The 26,750-nt window shown below is 35.1% G+C and overlaps 1 protein-coding gene and 1 long non-coding RNA gene across 7 annotated transcripts in view; one reads left to right on the top strand and one right to left on the bottom strand.

Annotated features, from left to right (window-relative positions):
• ZC3H11A (zinc finger CCCH-type containing 11A) overlaps positions 1–23,201 on the bottom strand; it is a 35,957-nt gene extending 12,756 nt beyond the window's left edge. Inside the window, exons 1-10 of one of the 5 annotated variants that reach the window (XM_031937182.1) lie at positions 23,049–23,200; positions 16,553–16,618; positions 15,258–15,315; positions 11,921–12,128; positions 8,786–8,905; positions 5,614–5,737; positions 4,293–4,496; positions 4,058–4,174; positions 2,928–3,008; positions 1,292–1,402 (exon numbers count right to left, since the gene is read on the bottom strand). In XM_031937182.1, the coding sequence (XP_031793042.1) occupies positions 1,292–1,402; positions 2,928–3,008; positions 4,058–4,174; positions 4,293–4,496; positions 5,614–5,737; positions 8,786–8,905; positions 11,921–11,974 (811 nt within the window). In that variant the 5' untranslated portion in view covers positions 11,975–12,128; positions 15,258–15,315; positions 16,553–16,618; positions 23,049–23,200. Of the gene's footprint in view, positions 1–1,291; positions 1,403–2,927; positions 3,009–4,057; positions 4,175–4,292; positions 4,497–5,613; positions 5,738–8,785; positions 8,906–11,920; positions 12,129–15,257; positions 16,619–22,085; positions 22,717–23,048 lie in introns of those variants that run through there. The other 4 variants (XM_031937179.1, XM_031937180.1, XM_031937183.1 and 1 more) reach the window with 4 other exon arrangements.
• Positions 23,202–23,289: 88 nt separating this feature from the next.
• Positions 23,290–26,515, top strand: LOC105750317. Of its 2 annotated transcripts, XR_004229347.1 has the most exons (3): positions 23,290–23,929; positions 24,594–24,728; positions 25,729–26,515. It is a non-coding gene; the product is annotated as an uncharacterized LOC105750317 (long non-coding RNA). The 2 variants fall into 2 exon arrangements; XR_004229346.1 differs by lacking the exon at positions 23,290–23,929 and having other exon boundaries at positions 24,082–24,728.
• Positions 26,516–26,750: the final 235 nt, after the last annotated feature.

Here is a 26,750-nt window from a genome sequence, read left to right as displayed (position 1 = left end):
ATGCTTTCTCCATACTCATATATTTCTAGAGTAGCTCTCTCATTTGTTCTCCTCACTTTCGTAGCCTGTATTATATTTATGTTGTTACTTTATATTCCAAATAGAATTTAAGCTCCTTGGGAACAGGTTTCTTTTCATTTTTCTATTTGTATTTCCAGGATCTTATATATAGTGGTCAAGTTTATATTCTTAATATTTTAATATACACTTACTCTCTATTGAACTGAATCCCTCCTCCTCAACTGTCTTTCCTCAAGGAAAGTGCTTTCTGCTTCAAGACAATGAGATCCCCTCTAATCCCTCCTTTCTATCAGATAAAAACAATTTTTCTTTCCTTGACTTTCCCAAGATGCTCTATTTAACATTTCCCAGTAACATATCCATTTTCTAATTTATATTTACACTTTTTAAAATATGTTATTTTATAGCACTTGTGCATCTCTCACCCCTCCTATCAGATTAAAGTTCTTGAGGGAAGGTGCTGTGAGGGAAAGGTACCTTTGTATCTTCAGGTCCTAGCAACCATTTAATTATTTAGTAAATTAAATTAAAAAGCAAATGTCTGAAACTGCATTCCACATATGTATTTATATTGGTTGGCAGATATTACACCAACAATAATATATAACCAGAAATAATATATCAGAAATAATAATATAACACCTGACTTAATGGGGCTAACTTTCTGAAAGAAAAGCTATGTCATACTCTTTGGCAGCAATGGTCTCCCCTCTCTCATTGCTATCTTTCCATCCTATAAGGCCCAGATCAAATATTCATCTTCCATAAAATCTTCCCTACCAGACCAATAAAAATTGATTTCTCTTTCTTATGAATTCTTATTGTACTTTGCACTACACTTACTTATTTGTTACTGCCTCTTATTGTAGTGATTTGCATACTAATCTTATCTCTCCCATTTAGTTTTAAACTCTTTTGTGGGGAGCAGCTAGATAACATTTCCTAGCTGTGTGACCCTGGGCAAGTCTCTTAACCCCAATTGTCTCAGCAAAAAAACCCAAAACAAAACAAAAAAACAACTCTTTTGTGGTCAGGGACCATTCTACATATCTCAGTGTTTTGTATATGGTAGATAATCCTTATTTGAATGAAGGAATGAATGCAGCATGTAAGCATGCAAAGCTCAAAAAATACCAACATACTCAAAATCATCAACATCTTTCTATCTGCAGAACCTTCAACATAGACAAAGGTGGTATATCCCCTTATTTGTGCTCCACTAGTTGTATAAGCAGGGCAGTGATAAATCCCAACCCTTCTTACACCTCACCTTGTTTGTTGGATAGGGTCACTGTCCTCACCACAGTTCTGACATTCTCTTTCTCAGGACCTGGAATGGGCTGTGGTTGAAGTAAGTGAGCAGATGCTCCTGAAGGCCCTTCTGAATAAAGGAAAAAACAAAAACCAGTTATGGAAAACAAAGTATTTTTAAGATTTAAGACTTTTAAGTCCCTCATAGTAGATCTTTAAAAATTTAGTAATTTATTCCTGGGTCCCTGAAATGACTGGTTTTGTCTACAAAACTGGGTGTTTATAGAACCAAGAAAATTATTTAGCAATCCAGAAAAGAGAAACCAGTGCTGGCTTTGGAATTATTAGATTTAGATTTGAGTTCTATCCTGTTACTTAATAGCTGTGTTACCCTGAGCAATTCATTTTAAACTTTCAGGACCTCAGTTTTCTTATCTGTAAATTGAGAGTGTTGAACTAGATAACCTGTATTATCTTTCAGTGCTTATATATAGCACCTTTCAGTGCTAAATATTCTATTAAAAAGTGTTATTTTTGCTAGCATGTGACAATTTTAAAGTTAACGTTTATTTTGTAATCCATAACTCTAAATGTTGGTTGGAGGACATACTGTTTATATAGAAGAGCTAATAATGGACTAAGATGAGGAAGTTACAGGTTTTATTCCATATCTGGCATCAAACTATCCCATAACTATGGGCAAATTAATTCTATATCTACTATAAGATTCCCTTCTTAATCAAATAAGGATAATTATCCTGGCTTTCTTCTTCCTTGGGATACTTTGAAAATAATTGAAAGAATATACTCTATACAGAAAAAGATACTAACAAAATTCAAAGTGTTACTATAAAACTGATACACTATTTAAAAAGAAAAAGCAAGAATACTAAATCTAAACCACTCCAATTTTAATCTGTTTTTACTTATTTGGCAAACATTGTAAAAATTACCCCACAGACAACCTCATTTTTTTTTGTTTTGTTACTAGCCTAAATAGCCAAGTCTTATTTCTTCCTCATAGTCATGTGTGTCAAACAAAACTTTTCAGACCTGAATTCTGCATATAGATTAGTAGATCCAAAAATCTAACCATGATAGAGTATAAATTTCTAAGAAAATGTCAAGACATTTGAAAATTTAGTAATAGTTCAAATCATGACTCAGACACTTACTATCTGCATGACCCTGGGCAAGTCAATTAATCTGTCTTAGTTTCACCTGTACATGGTAATAAGAGCACCTATCTTCCAGGGTTATCAAGAGAATCAAATACGTGTAAAGCACTTTGCAAATCTTAAGTTCTATATAACTACTAGACATTGTTATTTTTATGATGATAATTGGTGACCATTCTATTATGAAACTGAGGAATGACACAGTCAAATTTTCCAATTTTTATGTTGGTTTTTTCATTTGTTTTTCTTTGAAATCTTGTTAAATGATGAAAAGTCTTTCCATTAGTTCCTATTATTTGTGGATCAATAGAATGAGATTAAATGTGTAAGGTAATCATTAGCTTTAAAACAAAACTGATCTTTCCAGAAAAAAAAAGTCACAAAAACAAGTTATTCATTTTAGTTCTTATTTTCAGAAAATTATTGTTCTCTAAGATTAAGACAACATCTTTTGTCAAAAGTTCTCACAAGCTTTACCTCCTTGCTTCTTAGATTTTTCCTTCATTTTCTTTGACTTGATTTCTTCAAGAGTTTTTATTCCAAAATTCAAATTATCACCTACAAAGCCAAAAGAGGATTTATGAGGAAATGAAATAATAAAGAGGCAGGGTAATAGCTATTGTCTAGAACATTTGGCTAGGATATTTCCCTGTTAAGGGTACAGTAACATATGCTAACAGGAACTTTATTAAAAATGGTCAGGAATTAGTGACTATTTCTATTAAGGCATATGAGTAAGAGCAGAAGTTTATAATCAGAAGGCCAAGAATTTGATTTAAAAATATTTTAATAACTTTATTTTAATTAATTAATTTTTATTGTAAAAGCTAACTTATTTTTTTAAAAATTATAACTTTTTATTGACAAAACATATGCATGGGTAATTTTTCAGCACTGACCCTTGCAAAAACTTCTGTTCCAACTTTTCTCCTCCTTCTCTCCACACCCCCCTCCCCTAGACGGCAGGTAGCCCCATACATGTTAAATATGTTAAATACAATATATGTATATATATTTATATAGTTGTCTTGCCAAACAAGAAAAATCGGATTTAGAAAGAAGTTAAAAATAACCTGGGAAGAAAAACAAAAATGCAAACAAAGAATTAACAGAAAGAGTGTAAATGTTATGTTGTGGTCCACACTCATTTTCCAGTGTTCTTTCATTGGGTATAGCTGGTTCTGTTCATTACTAATCAATTGGAACTGATTTGGATCCTCTCATTGTTGAAGAGAGCCACCTCCATCAGAAGTGATCCTCATATAGTATTATTGTTGAAGTGTATAACTATTCTCCTGGTTCTGCTCATTTCACTTAGCATCAGTTCATGTAAGTCTCTCCAAGCCTCTCTGTATTCATCCTGTCAGTTATTTCTTACAGAATAATAAGATTCCATAACATTCATATAACACAATTTACCCAGACATTCTCCAATTGATGGGCATCCATTCAATTTCCAGAATAACTTTATTTTAATATAATTGTTTTCCTTAGTAGTGCTATATATTTTATGTTCTTTTAAAATATTATATCGGCAAAGGATCCATAAAACAAAAAAGAATAGGAACCTCTGGGGTTAAGGACCAGCATTTAAAACCTGCTCTTACCTTGCTTTAAGCTGACCCCAGGTTTCCGAGCACCAGTTATGCGCAATCCATTATGGACTTCAGGAGCTGGTTGCAAAATAGGTGTTTTAGTTTCATCTCCTTCTTCAGAAAACTGATCTAAAAAACAAAATCAAACAAAATTTAAAATGAAGACTCATAGCTTCTTTGCTAGTTCACCGAGTAACTTTTAGTTGAGTTCCTAGTTCTGAATTTCTGAAATAAACTTGACACTTACCATCATCATCTTCATCATCATCTGCAGCATTGATTACAACTGGAGGATGTGTGGGACTGGGAACATTTTCTGAACTTTCCACTTTCATTACACCTCTAAGCTGGGGGGAAGGGTTAGACTGGACTGATAGTTTGTTCTGCTGCATTGAGAGCTGATTAGCTTTCACCTCTTCATCTGGTGACTCAGGCACAATGGGTAAAATAGCTAAAAGTGAAAAGGCATCAGTAAGTCAACAATAATTGAATAAAAGAACTCAAATTGCTTTGTCTATACATACTAGATTCAGTAAATTTTCATAAAATTTTCTTAAGACCTTTTTAGTCTCTTGTTAGAATATATGCTCCTCCTCCTATTTTGTAATTTCCCATATTCCATAAGAGTAATTACAAATATGTACTGGATTGAAGACATGGCTGAATAAGTGCATTTACTAATTCTTAATAAACAATTTTATGCATTCTAAAAATCAGAACTTTTGTTAAAAAGCAGCAGCAAAAAAACAATATGGTAGATAACACTTCAAAATCTATATTACATTTAACTACTAAGCAACAGATTATTGTGGACTTAATTTTTATTAAATAGATTTAAAATTCAAGTCAAATCAATTCAGCAAATGTTTACTAAGTACTTACTAATTAGTAGAACACAGTGCTAAGTGCTCGGAAAAATACATAATTTAGATAGAACAAAATCCTAGTTTTTAGGGAGCTTATTATCCACTTGGGAAAAACTCACACAGATAATTATTTTTTTTTTAAATATTAGTATATAAATGAGGAAGCAAACAAAGTGAAAGTTATATCAATTTGGGAGAGAGAAGAGAGAAAAGTAAGAGTAGGAAAAACTGGTGAATTGTTGACATAGTATCTGACTGAATTTTTAAAGATTGGCCAATGGAAGGGAAGGGCATTGAAAGAACAGTGAAAAGCACAAGTCAAGTGGAGATTGTGACATGATCAAGTATATATAGAAAGAAGTAAAATCTACTGTGAGAAAAAGGAGACAGTAGAAATGAGGTCTATTAGTAATCTGAGTGGCAATAGGACTTATGTTAAGATAGCAGCAGTACAAATAAAAAAAGGGGACAAATTCTCCCCCCAGAAAAGATTTCTTACTTTTGTCTTTGTGTCCCTAAAACCTAGTACAGTGACTTGCACATAATTGGCATTTGATAAGTATTTATTGACTTGAATTGAAGTTAGGGGTTGATAAATTCAAACTTCTTTTGAAAGTCTTTATGGGTATAATAAATCCAGCACAGAAAATGTAAGAGTAACTAAAAATATATGAAATGATTTAAAATAAAAACAGAACTTACTTTTGCTTGGAGGTAGGAAAAGGCCTTCAACATAGCGTCCCCTGTTGTGATGAAATGCACAATTTAATTTTTGACATCCCATTGGCTGGTTTTCCCAGTAGCATGGAATCTCACTCCGCTTTTTCTGTGGATTAAAAAAAAAAAATCAGGAGATAAACCAAAATATGAAATGGGATTATCCTATCTTGATATGACAAGAACTAAATATATAGCCTCTGTCTGTAGATCTTCAAGGAAGGGAAACTTACCATATTTCAAGGAAGCTAATTTCACTCACAGAAAGCTCTAATTGTTCATTTTTTTCTGACATGCAGCCTAAAACTGCACAACTGCCACCAATCTCTCTTGGTTCTCTCCCCAGGAGTTAAACAGAACACAGCTAATCCCTCCTCCAAATAATTTCTCTTCAAATACTTAAAGTAGGCAAACATGTCCCTCAGAGTTTTTTCTTTTCCAGGCCAAACATTCTCATTGCCTTCAAATGATCTTCATACAACACTAAGACACAGGTCTAACTATTCCAGTTACCATCCTTTAAATAGTCTCTAGCTTATCAATGTCTTTTCTAGATTATGGTGCTCAGAACCGAACAGAATAGTTCATATGAAGGCTGACAACACTGTACGTTGGTACAAGAGGACTCTCACCACTCTATTTCTGGAAGCTGTGCTTTTCTTGATATAGCCCAAGATCACATTCACTTTTTAAACTGCCATATTAGACTATTGACTTTAGTAGCCTTGCAAAGTACCAAATTTTTTTCTTCAAAACTGCTAACCATGCTAGCTTATCTTATATTTGTGAAGTTGATTTTTTTTTTGTATTCAAGTACATACATTTATATTAGAGTCAGCTCAATGCTCTAGCCTGATAAGATCTTTTTGGATTTTGACTATCATCCAGTATAATAATTATCCCCTCTCAGTTTTGTGTCAACCATAAATCTGATAAGAATATTATATCTTTACCCATTTACACACAGCAAAGGCACTGGACAAAGCAGACATTCCTAGAATGCTTCTCTGGAGACTTCCTGCCAGGTTAACATTGAACCCTTTACAATTACTATGAATTTGGCCAGCTGACCAGTTCAGATTACTGTTTAATCCATAACACTCCATCTTCTCCCCAAGTATATCCAAAACATTCTCCATATCTACTTTTCCTATCTATGAGTCAAGGAAGGTAGCACAACTTATGTGAAAATAGTATTGGAATGGAGAATGGCTGAATAGGCTGTGTATGTGAATGTGATGAAATACTATTTTGATATAAAAAGTCATGAAGGGGGATGGTTTTAGAAGAACCCCATTAGATATATATGGACCAATATAAAATAAAGCAAGCAGAACCAGGAGACCAACTTAGTACAATTCGATCCTCCTCATCTTCTTCCTCCCTTCTTTTTCCTCCTCTTCTTCTCCCTCCTTCTCTCTTTCTCATTTTGCACGACTATCCTTATCCATAATGCATTTTAATTTTTCTTTCTTTCTCAATGGGCAGAGAAAGGAGAAAAGGGAGAAAAGAATTTAGAACCAAAAACACAATTAGTTAAAAAAAAAATAGTGTATTTTGAAACCAAAGAATTGGGATTTGTCAAAATATTTTGGAAATACCTTGTTTCTCAGAGCTTAGGCCCATCAAGATTGTGTCCTAAGCTTAGTGTAACAATAATCCTTTGCACTCTGGATATCACTCTCTGACAAGGTTTACTGCCTGGACCAGTGCCAGATGTTCACTGAGGGATTCAGCTCCCCTGATTTCCCAGAGTGGTCCATCACTTGTTCACAATCTCTCTTCTTTGTCATTGATAGGTACTATACTGTACATTTAGAGAACTCTGGTTCTGTGCTCTGGCCACAACTCTCCAAAACTTGGTACAATGGGCTGTTCCCACAGGACCCAAGAACATCTGTATTTGTCCCAAGAAATGCTAATCATGAAAACCATTTCAAGATCCTAGAATGATTGTCTTGTGGGTCAACCCCTTTCAAGAATCAATAGGAAGTGAACTTCCACCTGCAAATTTTACTTTCCTCACTGTTAAATTAATTACATTTCAGTTTGTGTCTTGACTCTCTTATTTCTAGCCTGCTTTTGTGCTGCTCTGGACACCCACAGATTACAGGCTAGTTCTGGTTCAGCTGACTGATTCAAATTCAGTTCTGCCACTTGCTAGTGATATGACCCCGTGCAAGCCACTTAACTTCTTACTGTACTGGACATCTCCCTAAAAGTATAAGTTACAAAAAAAGTTGTTGTTCTGCTCTGATAAAGGAAGATTCGTCACTGGGTTACAACCACAAATCTAGACAAAACAAATAGAGAACAGCTCAAGGTCTAAGCTTCTCGGAAATTATAGCAATTTAAAAATATTATCAGTAATATTATTTTAATTGTTAAAGGAGGAAAGAAAATAATGAAATACTGACTGTTAATTTTATGAAGACTCTCAGATACACTAAAAAATATAGTGCTAAATATTTTAGAGCCTTTTTTTTTTTTGCTGAGGCAATTGGGGGTGACTTGCCCAGGATCACACAGCCAGGAAGTGTTAAGTGTCTGAGACCAGATTTGACCTCAGGTCCTCCTGACTTTAGGGCTGGTGCTCTATCCATTGAGTCACCTAGCTGCTCCTATTTTAGAGCTTTTAATAAAGTTCTCCTCCCCTAAAAACTATATACACAAAAAGGTCAGATATTTTTACCTGCAAAGACTGTAAAGACAATGAGCAATTATTTTTTTGAAATTCTCAAATGGTATTATAATGATTGCTATTTTATATATAATGATAATAGCAATTACCTAATTGCCTCTTGTTTTAAGGCTACAGAAATTCAGTGTCCCAGTTTAGGATCTAATGTTAATTTTTCTCACTCCTGAGGCCTTTGGTTTAAGAGACTTTCCCTCTCTCTTGGAAATAAACTTTCTAAATACAGGTTGCCTGCTGTAGTGAATCCTGCTGTGTTTTACAATATGTGATATTTAACCTTAACCTTGATAAGTATGAAAAGTCTACCTGTTCATAAAAGGATATGCCAATTTGTCCAACTCTCTCTCTTAATCATCAAGCTTACACAAAGCAAAAGAAATTAAAATTTTTAATTGTTCCAGTGGTTTTGGTCTCAGGCTACTGATGAAGCAATGTCATTAAACTTGACTGACCACTTACATCAATTTCCATATGTCGGAACCTGCAGACTTGTCGAAAACAGCGCCCTTCCTGCCACAATGTGCAGACAGTCTCATTTCCTAAGGCAGCTTCACAGTGCCGGAATGGACAACTATCTCCCTGCAACCAATAGAAAAGAACAAAGAAAATAATTATGACCTGAAAGATTCACATACATTTCTAAGCATAAAACTGTGCTGCTTAGTGACAAGTACTTAATATGGAAAAGAGATTAAGTCAATATCAGAAAAAAAAAATAATAAAGTTAAAAGAAAATAGGACTAATCTAAGGGAAACAGATTCTACTCTGAAAAGATTTTTTGTGAACCTAACCTATTCCACTGATTCCACTTTATTTTTTAGCCTGTACCAAATGGTTTTGATAACCACTGCTTTATAATATAGTTTTAGGTCTGGTACAGCTAGGTCACCTTCATTTGCATTTTAAAAATTAATTCCCTTGAAATTCTTGACCTTTTGTTCTTCCTGATGAACTATGTTACTACTTTTTCTAGCTTTGTAAAATAATTTCTTGGGAATTTGATTGGTGTGGTACCAAATAAGTAGATTTAGGTAGAACTGTTATTTTTATTATATTAGCTTGGTCTACTCATGAATACTTGATATTCTTCCAATTGATTAGATCTGACTTTGTGTGAAAGTGTTCTGTTCATATAGGTCCTGACTTTGTCTTGGCAGGTAGGCTCCCAAACATTTTATATTATGTACAGTATGGAATTACCTCTTGCTGCTGAATTTTGTTGGTAACATATAGAAATGCTGATGGTTTGTGTGGATTTATTTTGTATCTTGCAACTTTGCTAAAGTTGTGAACTGTTTCTAGTAATTTTTTTAGTTGATTCTTTAGAATTCTCTAAAAATACCATCATATCATCTATAAAGAGTGATAACTTAGTTTCCTCATTACCTACTCTAATTCCTTTAATTTCTTTTTCTTCTCTTATTGCTAAAGCTATTATTTCTACTATAACATTGAATAGTAATGGTGATAGTGGACAATCTTATTTCATCTCTGATATTATTGGGAAAGGTTCTAGTTTATCCCCATTATATATGATGTTTGCTGATGGATTTAAATAGATGCTACTAATCATTTTAAGGAAAACTCCATTTATTCCTATACTTTATACAGTATTAGTGTCTTTAATAGGAATTAGTGTTGGGTTTTGTTAAATGCTTTTTCTGCATCTACCTAGAGAATCATATAGTTTCTGTTAGTTTGGTTACTGATATAGTCAATTATGCTAATGGTTTTCCTAATGTTGAACCAGCCCTACATTCCTGATATAAATCGTACTTGATCAAGATATATTATCTTGGCGATAACTTGCTATAATCTCTTTGCTAATATTTAAGATAATTGTATAAATATTCATTAGGGAAATTGGGCTATAATTTTCTTTCTCTGTTTTGACTCTACCTGATTTATGTGTCAGCAACATATCTGTGTCATAAAAGAAATTTGGTAGAAGTCCTTCTTTCCCGATTTTTCCAAATAGTTTGTATAATATTGGGATTGTTTTATAAATGCTTGATAGAATTCACATGTAAATCCATCTGGGCTTGGAGATTGTTTTCTTAGGGAGTTGATCAATTTCTTTTTCTAAAATGGGACTATTTAAGTAATTTTATTTCCTCCTCTCAATGTGAGCAATTTATATTTTTAAGTATTCATCCATTTCACTTAATCAGATTTACTGGCATACAGTTGGGCAAAATAGCTTCTAATTATTGCTCTACTTTCCTCTTTATTGGTAGAAAGTTCATCCTTTTCATTTTTGATCCTAACAATTTGATTTTCTTCTTTTGTATTTTTAATCAAATTAACTAAAGGTTTATCCATTTTTCCCCCCATAAAACCAACTTTTAGTTTTATTAGTTCAAAAGTTTTCTGACTTTCAATTTTATTAATGTCCCCTATAATTTCAGAATTTCAAATTTGGTATTTAATTGAGGAAAGGGGACAAAGATTTCTTACAGGTATTTTTTACAGTTATTACCATTTATCTCATCTGCAGCCAGAAGATTAAGCATAGATTCAGAATCAAAGAAAATACAAGTAAGTGAATGTTAAAACCTGAAAAATATATAAACAGTAGCTTAATTTCAAGCTGTCCTACATAAACTTGAGTTCTACAAGTAAAGCTAATTCTGATATAAAAACATAAAAAGTACTAGGCCAGGAGGCAGGTCCAGTCATATATTCTGTAATATAGGTAGCACACGTTATTTATATTTTGAAATCAAACACCATTTTGTGCAATTGACTGGCTATATGTATTTAGGATCAACAAAACTGCCAGGACTTTGTTCAAAACAGAGAACACACATACCTATTTTGGCATTATAAGCAGCTTGTCACTAATGAGACTTGGAAAAAAAGTCTTTCATATGAAGACACGAATGTATAAATTACAAGAAAGAGACAAGTGGTACACATATCAAAATGAAGGATTTGGAAAAGCATTGTGTGTGTGTGTGTGTGTGTATCTTCAGAGTTGTAGGCAGAAAATTTGGAAAAAGAAAGAATTAAAATACAAATTTTAATGTACACATTCATAGAAATATAGCAACTACTTATACCCAATAACATTTACATCATGTAAATCAAAACCAACAATCTACAGCCAATGGTTTTCATCATTTTTAAAGATGCTAAGGGGAAAAAACATGGCATAGACTATTCAGAATGACAATTTTGTCATGTATCGAACATGATTTGCCATGTATTAACTTTAAAAGAAAAGAAGACAATGAACATGTAACTCTTTATATTTTAAATTCTTTTCCAAATGTTAATGTTCATGAACACATTTTTATATTAGAATCAGTGTATTAGTACTATTTTTAAAAATTTAATGTTGTTTTATATCATATACTTTTAAAAGATCACCTTAGAAAAATATAAAAAAACAACCACAAAACCAAGGAAGAAAAAGATTATAAAGAATGAATAAATTTCCTTATTGGGCATTATTTTTTCCTAAAAGGGAAGCACAAAAGGCCAAATTAAACTGATAAGCAGTGAAATAGAAATATTAAGATGATCAGCATATTAACAAAATCTCAAACAACGTAAGAAATCAATTATAGGAAAGAACTTTTAAGTTTTACCTTAGTACATGTAGAATAGAAAAAAAAGTAGCAGTCTTCTCCTTGATTAGACATGCTGGCCAGATCCTTAGATCAAATGATGGGGCTTGAAAACAAGCCACTACTCTAGATGAGAACCAGGTTCCAATTTTCTCAAATGGGCTCAATCTTCAACAGGCTCAATCTTCCACAGGCAATTCAACCACTGAAATCTTCTTTAAAATGTTACCTTAGATAGATGGGAATATCAAAGTATATGAAGCACATCTCCTGTTTATTAACTTCTAACTCTTAATGATTTTAATCATCTTGGAGATAATAGTAACAAAAGCTGTGTTGGTATCTTATCTTTCTATTAAACAATGATCTCAAGAAAAGAAATGGCACCCTATTTGCATCACCCCTGGTGCCTATTTGGACATACCAGGGTTTTAACATATGCTTGTTACATTGCTCTATTTGTATTAGACTAATGATTCATTTGCATAGGGAACTCCCTCTTCTGATATGTATTAGCACCTTCACTGCAAATCTATAGTTTTATGAGTCTTCTATGCCACTGTGAAGTTAAAATGATTTGTCCAGTCACAAAATCAATATGGATTATTAGGATTTGCACACAGGTGTTCTTGGCTGAGGCGTGCTCTCTACCATTCAACTAAACCACACGGCTTTTTTATTCTAGCTGTATTCATCCATTAATTTACACTTCCATATATATATATATATATATATATATATATATATATAGAGAGAGAGAGAGAGAGAGAGAGAGAGAGAGAGAGAGAGAGAGTTTTGTAAACATACTTTCATGTAATTTCTGGGTGGACATTGTATACAATATACAAGTAAATTCTATATTTGTGATATTTCACTTAGACTATAGAATCCTTGCATATAATAATGATATCTTCTTTTTTCTCTCCGGTATTTCCTATGGGATCTAATGGGATCAAAAGAGTGCTAATCCTCAATAGATGCTGCTAACAAATAACCTAAATCATTTTTCTAATATTTCGATGATTCCTACATATTTGACTTGGCCAGGGTAGAAATAATCTAGATTTTTTTCACTTGAAATGTATAACATAAGAATTCATAGGATCATGGATCTAGAAGAAGCCTTAGAGATAATCTAGTCTATTCCTTCATTTCACAGTTGAAGGAACTTGAGGCTCTGAGAGGTTGTGATTTGCCTAAGATCACAAAGTCAGTAATGGAAGAGTTGGGATTCAAATCCAGATCCCATAACTGCAAATTCATGCTTAACAATGTATCATTCTATCTTTAATATTATACAAACACGATTCTTATTTCAAAAGCAAGCCTACCTGGTTTAGAAAAGTGCAAATTATTTACAGGAATAAAGTTAACATCGTATGCCTCTGAACTTCCTTATATCTGGACATATGTTTACATAATAATGAAAGTGGCTATATTTACATAAATCTCATTAGCAGAGAGAACATATTATAAAATATAATTTAAACTCAATTTGCCCTGGCTGTGAATTAAAAGGCAAAATTCTTCTTATTGATGACCTTCTAGAGGCAACCCTCTGTCTTCTGAAAGAAACAAGTTATTTATTAATTTTCTTCCTGCTGTACTAACTGATGACAGATATATGCATTACCAGACGAAAGCAAGGGCTGCTTTGGACAGCTAAAACTTACTGCTTCTTCAGAGGGAAAATTAAAATAGTAGACATTTATTTACATGTTGCTTTAAGGTTTGCAAAATACTTTATATACATTCTTCTTTATCTCCTGTTATATCATACTTTTTAAAAATCATAAGCTACTTTGTATATATTTGATTTATTCACTTTATACATAAATATAAGCTCCTCGCAAGTTATTATTTTTTTTGTACTTGCATTCCCCAACAACTGGCACAGCACTGGAATGAGAGTATGACTTTAATCAATATTTGTGATTGATTACTTCAAATAATCCTGGGAGGTAGCTACTTCAAGTTTTATTACTCCCAGATTATAGATAAAGAAGCTAAGTTTTAAGAATCTCTTGTGCTTTGCACATTTCTCTTGAAACAAATAACTTTTCTATTTAAAACATACAAGAGACAGTGCAACTGTGTGCATATACATTTGGGAAGCATGATATGGGACATGTACAAGGATTGTGGTAAAATTATACATTAGAGTATTTTGTGTCATTTAAAAAATATTTCGAAAAGGACTAGAATTCGTCCCTTCCCACACACACACATACTTTTAGACTCTTCTAATTAAAAGCTAAGATATGTGCTGATGCTAAGAAATAGGAAGGTTATTTATTTTACATTACAAAACGAGGTCCAGAAATTCAGTTACTTAAATTTTATATATAATATAAAAACCACAGTAAATAAAACAAGGGCTTCTTTCCAGTAGCTATGGAAATGTTTTCTATAAGACTCACAAGCTCTTAAGATATACCTCTTCTACTACATCATGCTGAATTCAGACTTGTTTACTTTTGTAGCACACAACACTTAAGCCCACCAAGAAGCAAGTTATAGATTAAAAAAACAACAACAACAAAAAAAACTCCTATAATTCACCAGTTTTTCCCGGGGTTAAAATTGAATTACACTGTATTTACTTTTCTGTGTAAATATTATATCCCTCTTCCCTATTAGAGAAGAATGTATGTTCCTGGAAGTCGGGTGCTATTTGTATTTTTGTATTAGTAACTCTTCCACTAACAGCACATAGTAGAAACTGAATAAAGGGGCTTGCTGAATTGATTGTGAAGGATAGAGACTTCTGAAAGATGCCATCAGCAAATAGTTCTACTTTTTGTGAGAGGTGTGCATTTCATATTTGCACAGGAAAGCTTTATTTGAAGTAGTGCAATTATGAATACTGAAAAATCACTTCTTCAGCCTCTATTTAAGCCATTAGTTAAAAATAAAATTATAGTTCAGTGATGTTGCTAAGTTACAGACAATAGTGCTTTCAATATTTAATAATGTAGCTGCTATACCAGAAAACTACCATTCTCCTAAAGTATAAGCAGAATAATCAAGACAATTCTGTGCCAGTGAAAAACACCATTTTAAAAGAAAAACAGATTTCACAAAAATATAACTGAAGTTCAAATTAGCCAGGGAGCTGTTTTTTGAACAATCTAATTTCAGGACTAAAATAACTTTTAAAAATCAAATATAATTCCATTTCTTACAGACTATTTGTTGTAAAGGATGCTCATCTTTCTAAAAAGCATAAAGTATTCTACTTGTGCTTCTGAAAATTAAAAAGATAACCTGAATATTCTAAATAATTATAGTATGAATTATAGAAATATCAACACCTTAAAAAAAAAAAAAAGGCAAAATGATCAATCTCCATACTTACATTAGCTGGGTGACCTCAACAGTATCGTCTGTCTTCAATGAATTCCAATTTATTACTCCTGTAGGTCGAACCAACACTCAATCCATGAATTAATAATAAAGGGGCAGAAAGAATTTTCCTCCTCACATTGCCAAGGAAACACCTCTCAGCCACAATTCAAACACAGACTGTGCTTTTTAAACTTCTCCCAACTATTGGAAGAATAAGTCCATTCGAATAACCTCTGTCAGACTGGAGACAGCCAGGGTTAGTTATCTCTTCCAAAAAAAAAAATAGTTCATTTAAAGATGAACTTGAAATTCAAAGGGCTACAAAAAAGATCCATCTTCCACAGCCGGACAATTTATTTTTTTTTTTAAAAAAACAAAAACAAAAAATTGAATAATATCCAATTCTGGTCTTCAAGATTTCTTCACCTATTAAGAAAAAACAGAAACCTTCCCCCATCTTTATTATCTGTATACTGAAAATACACGTGTATGTAAAAGTATAGGTATGTGTGTATCTATGTATATAAGCATATACATATATACAAATTGGTTTATACACACAAACACATATACACAAATGTGCATAACCAAAGCATTTGAGTGATTTTTCATCTTTAAAGTATATCATAAAAGTCTTTAGTTTTGAATGCATTTTTAAAAATAATGGTTAAAAACTCAGAATTGAGGAATCTTTTTTAAAAGGCTGAAATCTTGCACCAGCCCACAAATGCTGATGAAATAATATCCTTACACATATGAATGTGTATAGTATGGATGCATGTATAACATTAATGTTTCCACATGAGCTTTAACCAAAATAGATGGAAATGATCAGAATAATGACAACTAAATGGTACAGCAAACTACAGAAGCCAGAGAAGCCACAGTTATATAAAACATGGGGAGCTTAACATTTGATGAGAGACAACATTTCCTTCAAATCAATACCAATTCTGCTAACAAGGTATCAAGGATTAGCCATGCAAAAATTTGCTTGAGCAGCTCAATTTCAAAAATTTTAAGCTACCATCAGTAAGAAATTTATAATTGCTTATCTATTCAAGTTAGAGAGGTGTTCAAACTCTTAATTTTGCAATGATGTTGACATGTTATAACAAAAAGTTTAAATAAAAATATTGTTATGCTTAAGGTTTACTCTAGATTTTTAAACCAGTCCCCAGAACTTAAAAGGAAATTTGATTCTTATAAAAGTTGCATAATCTCTAGGTTAACTTTTGTCAAATTCTATTCAAGACAAAACAAAAATTAAATATTACTTAGAATTTGAAAATAAAATGTGGACACCTTTTACTCACACTTAAACACTAGTCAATTTTCCAGGACTTTTTAGAGCAGGGAATATCCCCAAACCTAAAATGAAAAAGAAGGAAAAATCAGATCTTCAACAACTTAGTCAGAAATTTGCATAAAAATAGTCTATAAAAATTTTTACTAAGAGAAAATCCCAAGCTTTTCCCTTTTTATTCATTATATATCTGATCCTATTTACTAGGACTAAATTACATCTTAATATAAAAATAAACTAATTTTGTAGAATAACACTCCAAAGAGTAGACTGCTTAATTGCAGCAAGATTAGGATGTCCAAAACAATTTTCTGATAATCAGGGAACCAGTTTCATGATTTAACTTCAGTCAACTTCAAGGTTTTGATTTTTTTAAGCAGACTAATCAGTCTTACAAAGCTTTTATTCTCTTTGGAAAATGAAAGTGAAAATTATTTTAGACAAAATTGTTTCTATGTGTCTTTCACTGGTATCTCCTAAACAAATCTTTTAATCATGATTTTCCAAATTGTAAGAATATATTTTGCCACTTTCAGTGCTACCAACCCTCTTTATCCAAATGCATCAATAATAAACATTTAAATTTTACTGGCCAATTAACTTGGGTTTTTCCTTGCTATACAAATCCCCAAGGGATCAATTCAAAGTAAAAAGCCAATCAACTATTCTAAACTGCTCTTTATACCAAATAATTTAGATACTTATACATATGCCTTTTAATTAAATAAAATCGAGTTATTTAATTCAACAAATATAAGTTTTAAACATTGATCAGTATCATGGAAGTGATTAAATTTTCAAAATTTTCAAAATTTCCAAATAAGGAAATTTAGATTTTGCCCAATTGTTGTGGGATAGTCAATACGATTTTTAACATGGCTTCAGCATGTTTTTACATTCCTTCATGACCTCATATATCCAGACAAAAAGGAAAACAAACACAATAGACAAAAAGACAATAAAGACCAAGATCATTTCTTTTGATTATATAATTTTATCATTATCTTATATTTTTAAAAAGTATTTAAAAACCAGTCATTTATCTGGCTCTATATGTCCCAACTACAATAGCAGTACAAAGTCTTTCAATGTAATACTTTGTTTTTATGCAAAATAGAAGGGGAAAAAAGGTGTGGGGGGTGTTCTTACACAAAACAGAAAAAAGGTGAGAAGAATTCTATGTCAACTAATGTATTGGAATTTTTTCAAAAACTGTTCAGATCTTCCATTTCTATTTAGTATTCTCTAGAAATCTATTGATAAGGCATATTTCAACTCTTTTTGTGTTTTTTTTCAAATGTTCCCACCTCATTTTAAAAAAAACAAAATGAAATTTTCATACATATATACAACCAGACACAATTAATTGTGCTGTATTTTATTAGTAATGACTTAACATAACACTACATGATATTGCCTTGTAACTATCCATCCTATGCACACCAACTCTTCAGTACTCTAAATTCTACCATCAATCATAGTTAAAAGTTAACTTTATTTTCAGGAAATCTCAATTGTTTAACATTTTCAAAATTTTGGTCTACTTTGAGACAAGACAGGTGTTTATAGAGAGGCATTCAAATGGTAGATTACTGATGGGGGAATTTAAATAGTGAATAGTAACTTATAAAACTGGCAAATATATCAGGAAATCACTGCTTATTATAATTTTGAACAATTTTCATTCCAATATTCTTCAACTACTGCTGCTACAGCAGCAGAGGTGATATAAGGTTTTTGCTTGTCACTTGAAATACTATCGGTTGCTGAGCTACCTACCAATGGAGCCTAAGATAGGAGTGGGCCCTGTTTCTGAACAAGCTATAAGATATCACTTCCCATTATAGGTGATAAGGCCCAAAGCTTCTAAAGTGACCACATGACAGTTCTCTGTTGAAGTGTCCATACAATACAAACTTCTCCCAGAAGGATTTCCTATGTTTGTAAATCCTGAGGAAGACATCCAAATTTTCTTTAAGATAAGAAACTAACAAAGTGACAAGATGCAAACCTTGAATCATAAAAGGCATTCAGTAGGATGTCATTTTCAAGCTTTTCTTCTCTTTTTTTTTTTTTTTCCGCTGAGGCAATTGGGGTTAAGTGACTTGCCCAGGGTCACACAGCTAAGAAGTGTTAAGTGTTTGAGGCCAGATTTGAACTCCTGCCCTTCTGACTTCAGGGCTGGAGCTCTATCCACTCCCCCACCTAGCTGCCCCTAAGCTTTTCATTTTAAAAACCATATTTTATCAATGCCTTTTGACCTTTTACGTCAGTAATGTTATCACTATCTCCATGATACTTTCTTTTGTTACATGGAAAAACAAGTAAACAAAGAGACCCAATTTGTCTGAACTACCACAACAGTCTGTTATTTGGACTTCCTGCCTCAAGTCTTTTTTCACTCCAGTCCATCTTTCACTCACTTAAGCTTTGATTCCCTGAAGAACAAGTCTGACTTATGATACTGCCTCCTCTTGCCCCCTCATTTAATAAACTCCAATGGCTCTCTATCATGTCAAGGGTCAAATATAAACCTTTTGCTTGACTTTTAAAGCCCTTCATAATCTCCTCCTTTCCTACCTTTTCAGTCTTCTTATATCATACTTTTTCTCTATATATTCTAGGCAGGGGTCCTCAAACTACGATTATCCCCCTTACCCAGGGCTATGAAGTTTCTTTATTTAAAGGCCCACAAAACAAAGTTTTTGTTTTTACTATAGTCCAACCCTCCAACAGTCTAAGAGACAGTGAACTGGCCCCCTTTTTAAAAAGTTTGAGGACCCCTGCTAGGATTTAGTGACACTGGCCTTCTTGTCCTTTCCTCAAAACAAAAACACAAAATCTCCCCACTTTGGGCATTCTCAGACTTTCTTCCATTATTGGAATTCCTTCCCTTCAATCTTAGTTATTAAGTTCTATCTTCGACAAGAAGGCATTTCCCACTCCCCCTTAATCTTAGTACTGTCTATCTCCAATTTGCCTTGTATCTATCTTGTTTGTATGTAGTTGTTTGCATGTTGTTTCTTCTTTGGAGTTTTGAGACTTTGAGCTCCTTGACAGCAGAATTTGTTTTTTGCCTTTCTTTCTACCCTCAGAATTTAGCAGTGTTTTCATGTGATAGGTAAGTGCTTAATTAAGGTTCACGGACCTGACTTGAGAACATCTGATGAGGTATATAATATTCTGTCCTAGCACTTTTCCACTTTTTATGAGAGAGATATTTCATTACTTATCCTTCTGGACCTTCATTTCTTTTTCTATTATTCAAAATTTAAATTCCTTTAAATAATCTTTTCAATTACAGTGTTGTAGTTGTTTTATGTTACTTTCTGTTCTGCTGATTTTGAGTTAGTGTTGTAGTTTTTTCATATATTGCTCACTGTTCTGCTTATTTTTGTTTCTTTGTATTTCTCATGTTACTGAACCTCAATATTCTGAATCCCTAACTTGGGGAATAGAGCTGAAGTATCAACGGTTAAGTTCTGAAATATTAAATTTTATTTGCCTATAAATATTTCCCACTTGATAGGATAGCTCAATTGGTCGTTTTTCTGAGCCAGAAAAAAATTAACAGCACCTGGTCTGATGGAAAAATCCTCAGCTTCTAATACATTTTCAAGCAGCACCATTATCTCTGCAGTAGGTGGGATGCTTAGATTGGAGGTACCCTAAAGCATAATTTTCTAAGACGCCTGGTCAACTGAGCTCATATTCTTTACTAAACTTGTCAAAGTATATTAGTGTCCAAGCAGAAAATCCAAATTGCAGATGTCTTGGGTTTTTGTTCCAGGCATTAAGATATGGCTCTATTTTTAATGAATAAAGTCTCTTGGACATCAGATTCCATGACTGTTAAAGACTTGCTAGAAGTTACATTTGAACAATGATCTTTTATAAATTCCTTAATCAAAATTTAACTGGAGAGATATAACTCTTATCTTTTAATCCTTAATTTTCTTTTTATGGCAAGCCTTATGACTAACAGTTTCCATTACATCAATATTAAAGTAAAAAGTAGAGGCACATTCAAACCTCCCAATTCTGTCAAAACTTATATTTATTTTCAAGTGCAGTAGGAGCTGAGTACATGGAAGGCATAATCTTCCCCCCCATTGGCCAGTTCAACTTTATTAGAATATCTCAGAAGATGAAAGCCTTGTCTGGCGATATTGCTGAAGTGTGGAGGTATCCAAATAGATAACTCCTTTTACACTTACTGATAATTCTTTTAAAGCTGCTATAAATTCTTCAACAGATTTATCATGGGTTAATGTAGAAAAATTACATCACAATAGAGGTTTTGTATCAAGCAAAGGGATTTGTTTGGCTATACAGCATGCAACTAAAAGATATTCTTCATCCTGCTTGGAAGCACAGGCACACAATATATCAGTAATAGCTGTGGCATCTGAGATCCTCCAGATCTCAAATCTTCAATGATTTTTGATGAACCAATCAGATCTCAATGAGATTTGACTTTTTTTTTTTTGTTTGTGTTGTTGAGAAACAACTCTGTCTCAAGATTCATCTCTTTTGCAACCATTTTCCCCCCACAGGGAGAGGCAGAAGAGTGGTTAGCTTTCAATCTGTGGATTTTTATGTTTAAATATTTTGATAACTGTCATTCAACATAAATGCTTTCCTTTGTAATGTTATGCAAACATTTTACTTTGTACTTTTAAAAACATTCTGAGAAGAGATCCTTATAGTTCATTAGACAGTGAACCCAATTAGACACAAAAAAGTTATGAATTCCTGCTTTCACTAGTATTATTAAGGGTACTTGAAACATATTCCAAAATCCAAACATCACTAAAAATGCCTTGTCTGTTGCCTGCTGAAGATATCAATACATCAAAAGTCTTATTTCTTTCCAAAACTTTTGCAAGAATCTTATAAGTTTATTATTGTGGTAATACAACTGTTCCTCCCCATGTGAACCATCTTTTCTTTCACTTCAAGTTCCCTTTGGAATATAGTCCTATCCCTTGTCAATTTTTGAAAACATCTCCAAACTGTCTTAAAACACTTAAAATTAGAGAGATGGTAAGGATGCTAGCTACCACACAATCCAATTCCTTTATTTTAGAGATGAAGAAACTGAGACCCAGAAACTGAAGGTCAATTAGAGTTAGCAGCAATCAGCTAGAATGCAGGACTCCTGACTACCAGGCTAATGTTCTTTCTCTAACAACATACAATTAACCTTTTGATGCTTTCAGATACCAATTCTTAAAGATTATCCATCTATTTCTAAGCCATTCCACTTTTAAAATAATGAAACTGCAGTTTTATTTAGTGTCCAAGTTATCAATAAGACTCCAAGAACCCAAATCTCAAAACAGATCTGACCACATACTAGGCCATCACAGTAAATGCTTGTTTTTCTTCTTCCTTCGATTTTTAAACTAAAAATCTTTGTTTCTAAGAAAGACATCTAAAGCTGTAAGCAAAATGTTACACATATCTAAGAGTTACAATGCAGCTCTAAGTTTGCTAAAAGTATCAAAAACTAACCCAATTCCGGCTTACCCTCCTTTGGGGAGTGGAGACACTTTGCAATCTGCAAGTTAGTAACTCACAGGTTGCATTTCCAGACAACCTCAAGATCAGGAAAAGTTAGATAACTTTTGTTTCACTTTGGTGAGAGTCGAACTGCAACCCGACCGAGCTCCCGGGCCTTTCTCGGCATCCCCCAGCACTCAGCAAAACGCCCGGCACGTAGTAGGCGCTTAATAAGCGCCGCCGGACCGGCCCTAAAAGAGCTTCGTCCCAGCTGGCAAGTCCTCAAGTGCGGAAGCGACGGTGGGAGCAGGGGTGGCAGACGCCGCACTCCTTCACGGGAGCCGTGGCACAGCGGCCGCAGCCCTCGGTCCACACTACGGAGAAGAGGGCTCGCGGGGCGCCCCGAACCAGAGCCGACGGGGCCCTCCCACGTCATCGTCTAGTCCGGCCTCTTTTTCTTCTGCTGCAGCTGCTCTCTCTCTCTCTCTCTCTCTCTCTTTCTTTTTTTTAAAACAGAGGAGGGAAGCTGGACGTGCAACGAAGCCCCAAGCCCGGCCCGCGTCGGGATTCGAACACAGGGGCCTCTCGGGCCGCGAGCCGCCGGGACCAGGTCCCCGATTTCGGGGAGTTTTTCCGCGGACCGAAGAGCTCGGCCTCGAAAGCCAGGTGGGCCGAAGAGGCATCGCCAGCCGGCCCCAGGCCCGAGACCGGAGCCTGAGCGGTCGGCCGGGGGGAGGAGTCCGGGCTCGGCTCGGCTCGGCCGTGACGCGAGGGGCGGCCGGGTGGGGGCGGGGAGGAGGCCCCCGCCGGCCTGTGACAGGAGCGGAGCGGAGCGGGCGGGGGGAGGGGGCCCGGGGTGGCTGGCCGGGCCGAGTCTTTACGGCGAGGCCGACCAGGGGCCAGCCCGGGGCTTCCTAGGCCGCCTTCCTCGGGGCTTCCCCACACCCCCGAGCCCCGACCCGCTTCGGGGTCGGAAAGACGTCTAGTTACCTGAAAGTGTAACTTGACTGGGTCGGAGTTGCTCTTTCTTCACCGCTTCCGCTGCGGCCTCGACTCTTTCCCTCATCCGCTGCCAGGGTCTGTCGTTGCTGCGACCGCCACTGCTTTTCGTTCCTCGGGCAGCAGCTACAGACCCTCCGGGCTGCCAGCCTCAAAGATGGCGCCTGGCCGACTGGCCCAGCTCCGAGGCTCGGCCAGCAACCAAGATGGCTCCTGCCCACGTCCCGTGCCAGCACTACGCTCGTGCCGCACGGAATTCTGGGAGTTGTAGTTTCCTTGGAGAGGCAAGGTTCAAGATGGCCTCCCAAATGTTTTGATGGGGAGGATAGATAGGGAGGGACTTGAGGGTGGGGACGACCGGCAGTAGAGGTGAAACTTAAAACTAATTTGTGTACTTGCCCCACCCTTTTTTTTTCCCTTTGCTATCATCTTCAAATGTCTCCTACTTTTGAGCCAAGAAAAACAGTACAAGTATTCGAATTCACACTATTTGAAGTTATAATTATGTAAAATATGGTAACTGGCTTCAGTGCAATGGAAGTATACTAAGTTCGAATAATACCACCGCTTAAGGGCATTTCTTGTTAGCATTAATTGGGACCTCCTGAATACGGAATGACTTCAACAACTTAAACAGAAAAAGTATCCGGAAAAACAATCAGAAATCAATATTGCAAAATTACAAAAAAAACCCGAGAGAGCAAATATCAGAACACGCCCTGGCTGCATACCTTTGTGGAGGGGTGGAGTCCCTGCAGATTGCAGTGTTCTCTTCTCTGGAAGATCGCGTTCTCCGGGAGCAGGTTTCGTGGGGAACTTCTGGAGGCAGCCTGCCTTGGCGTTCAGAGTTAAAACGCGGCCAGCTGTTAAAGGTTCAGATCTTTTATTGTCTCCTTCCTCGGGCCCGGTTAGCTTTCTTAGAGGCCGATCTCTCTCCTGGGTTCTGAGAGCTCTTGTTGCTGGTCCTTTGCCTCTGCCAGCCTCAGCCTCCAGCTGCCTCTGAATCCTGGCTTCTCAATCTCCCTCCCAGGGGGTTTGCCCTTTTATATGCTCTTTTAGAGGTGTGAACTCAAAGGTTGACTCCTCTTCCGGGGGAGAGTGGGATGGTGGAAAGTAAGAAAAAGTCACTCTACCTCACCATCTACCAGAAGCTTGAAAGGCAAAGATCATTCCTCTCCCTACAACTGGGTTCTCCTACGGACTTCCCCGGACCATGCTCCTTGGAGCTCTCTTGTATTCAGAAATGGCAAACAAGCCTTTAAAAGTCCTTTTGGTTGTCAATGCAAGGGGGTTTTCTAGACCGGTACATGGTGAGGTAGAGTGACTTTTTCTTACTCTTCCTCCCTTCCTATCGACCTCCATAAACTCTGAATTGGAGTGACATGTCCAGCAAGTTAGTGGAGATAGCTCTGGGGAGTTTATTGTTACATTATTCTGTTCCCTCCCCCAAAACCATCCTCACACACAATTTAATCATGTTATTCCTTTGCTTCTAACTTCTTAAGTGATTTCTTGTTGTAACCAAATACATTTCAGATTTGGCCTTCATACTTATGTGTGGGATGTAGAAGACCCTTGCCCAAAATGATGACGCAGAGATCACTCAGTAGAAAGCAGAAAGGTTGATGATGAGCTCTCCCATCACAAGATAAGGGAAAGAGAAAGCTCGAGGTAGGAGGGCTAAAGAAGTAGTAAAGATAGCTAGCTTTTATACAAGAGATTACATCACAAGTAAGAGAGCATTGAGAAGGGGAGGGGCAGTCATCTATATGGTTGTTGCTATCTGGACAGATTGGAATGGAAGGTTTCTCTTTCCCCGAAATTGCCTGATTTCTAGGAAACAGAAAAATCAGGCCTTCAGGCTTAATCAGGCAGATAGTGATCAAGTTAATAGACTAATTATCAATAAATGTCAATTACTGATAAATGTCATCAGCTTAGGTTAGGTAAATATATTTATAACTGGCCAAGACTCAAGTAAATATGGGCTTGCACATATTATACAGATCATAGGGGAAACACAGAAATAATGAAAATAAAATACAGAAAAGGAATTCACATATTCCTGTAAGTTCTTCACCTTCTCTCTCTATTCCACACACTTAGAGCTGACAAGGTGATGATTAGTCTTTTGTCTCTTCCAGCTACAGCCTCTAGCTCCCTTGGAATCCAAAGCCTCCAGCCAGCACAAAGGTGGAAGCTGGAATGAATCTAACTGGTTCAATTCCTTACTGCTCTATTGGAATTGATTTGGTTCATCTCATTGTTGAAGAGGGCCATGTCCATCAGAACTGATCATCATATAGTATTGTTGTTGAAGTATATAATGATCTCCTGGTCCTGCTCATTTTACTCAGCATCAGTTCATCTAAGTCTCTCCAGGCCTTTCTAAAATCTTCCTGCTGGTCATTTCTTACAGAACAATAATATTCCATAACATTCATATACCACAATTTATTCAGCCATTCTCCAATTGATGGGTATCCACTTAGTTTCCAGTTTCTGGCCACTACAAAGAGGGCTGCCACAAACATTCTTGCCATGCATATGTTTTGAAAATAAAAAGCTTTAATTTAAAAAATTGCTAAATCTAAAAAGATAAAAAATAAAAAATACCCAGCACATAGTAGGTGCTTAATAAATGCTTATTCCCTTGCCCTACCCTATCTAGGAACCTGCAAGGAACCTTCATCATGTTTTTCTGAAGAATGCAGGTATCCTGACTCTTACCTTTTGAAATCTGTTAACAAAATGGAGTTGAGGGTAGGTTATAGGAATGTTTAGAGGCACCACAACAAGGAGGAGGGTAAGCCTTTATTAACTAATAGAACTTCTGCAACTTGGTCATTTCCCTCTGTATTTGCTACTGAAAAACTAAAACCACTCACCATCACTGAGACTTATATTTCCTTAAATTGTTTAAAGTCATTTAAAACCACCTAAAATAAGAATGCATGCTATTTTTGAGGAGTACAGCAAGAGGAAAAAGGAATAAGAACCACATAGGTTGGCATCTTCTCCTATAGTCTAAGCTGGGGGGTAGTAGGAACATAGGTGGAGAGATATATGGGTATTACTATAAAAACTCAGAGAAGTCCAAAGAGCATCCTTAGGCTTACAGGTGGAAAAGTCAGATTATGGATGTAATGGGATCATACTATGGCCAAAAGAGGTATGATTTCAGAGGGAATATCTCTTTCATTTTGAATTAAATTTTGGGTTTTTCCCCTATTCCTGTGAAGACTCTGATTTGGGTATAAATGAAAGACCTCACTCATTCAGATATTGACAGAAAAAGGCAACGTTTAAAAATGAAACAGAAAGATTTTTCAAAAGTAGCCTCTGATTTATGGGTATCAGTCTCAGCTAAGCTGTTTCATTTCATATAAAGATACTTAAAAAAAAAAAGCTTTGTTATAAACTAATATCTTGTTTCTAATCTTCACAGCCTTTCCTCATCATCTAGGAAGTCAGCTCTTATAACAAAGATTAAAAAATAAAAGTTAAAAATGAATTCAGGAATACCAATCATCATGTCAACCAAGTCTTTAGTATCTGTGCAATATTCCACATCCTTAATGCCCTACCTTTTCAAAAGAGAACTCAGCTAGAGTTATTACTATTTATTAATTATAATAACATTATAATAATAAACATTAGATACTATTCAGTTTTGTGATTTGTCTTTGTTTT

The sequence above is a fragment of the Sarcophilus harrisii genome, chromosome 4, assembly GCF_902635505.1.
Source record: "Sarcophilus harrisii chromosome 4, mSarHar1.11, whole genome shotgun sequence".
NCBI lineage: Eukaryota > Metazoa > Chordata > Mammalia > Dasyuromorphia > Dasyuridae > Sarcophilus > Sarcophilus harrisii.
This window is presented reverse-complemented; position numbering and strand designations above follow the sequence as displayed.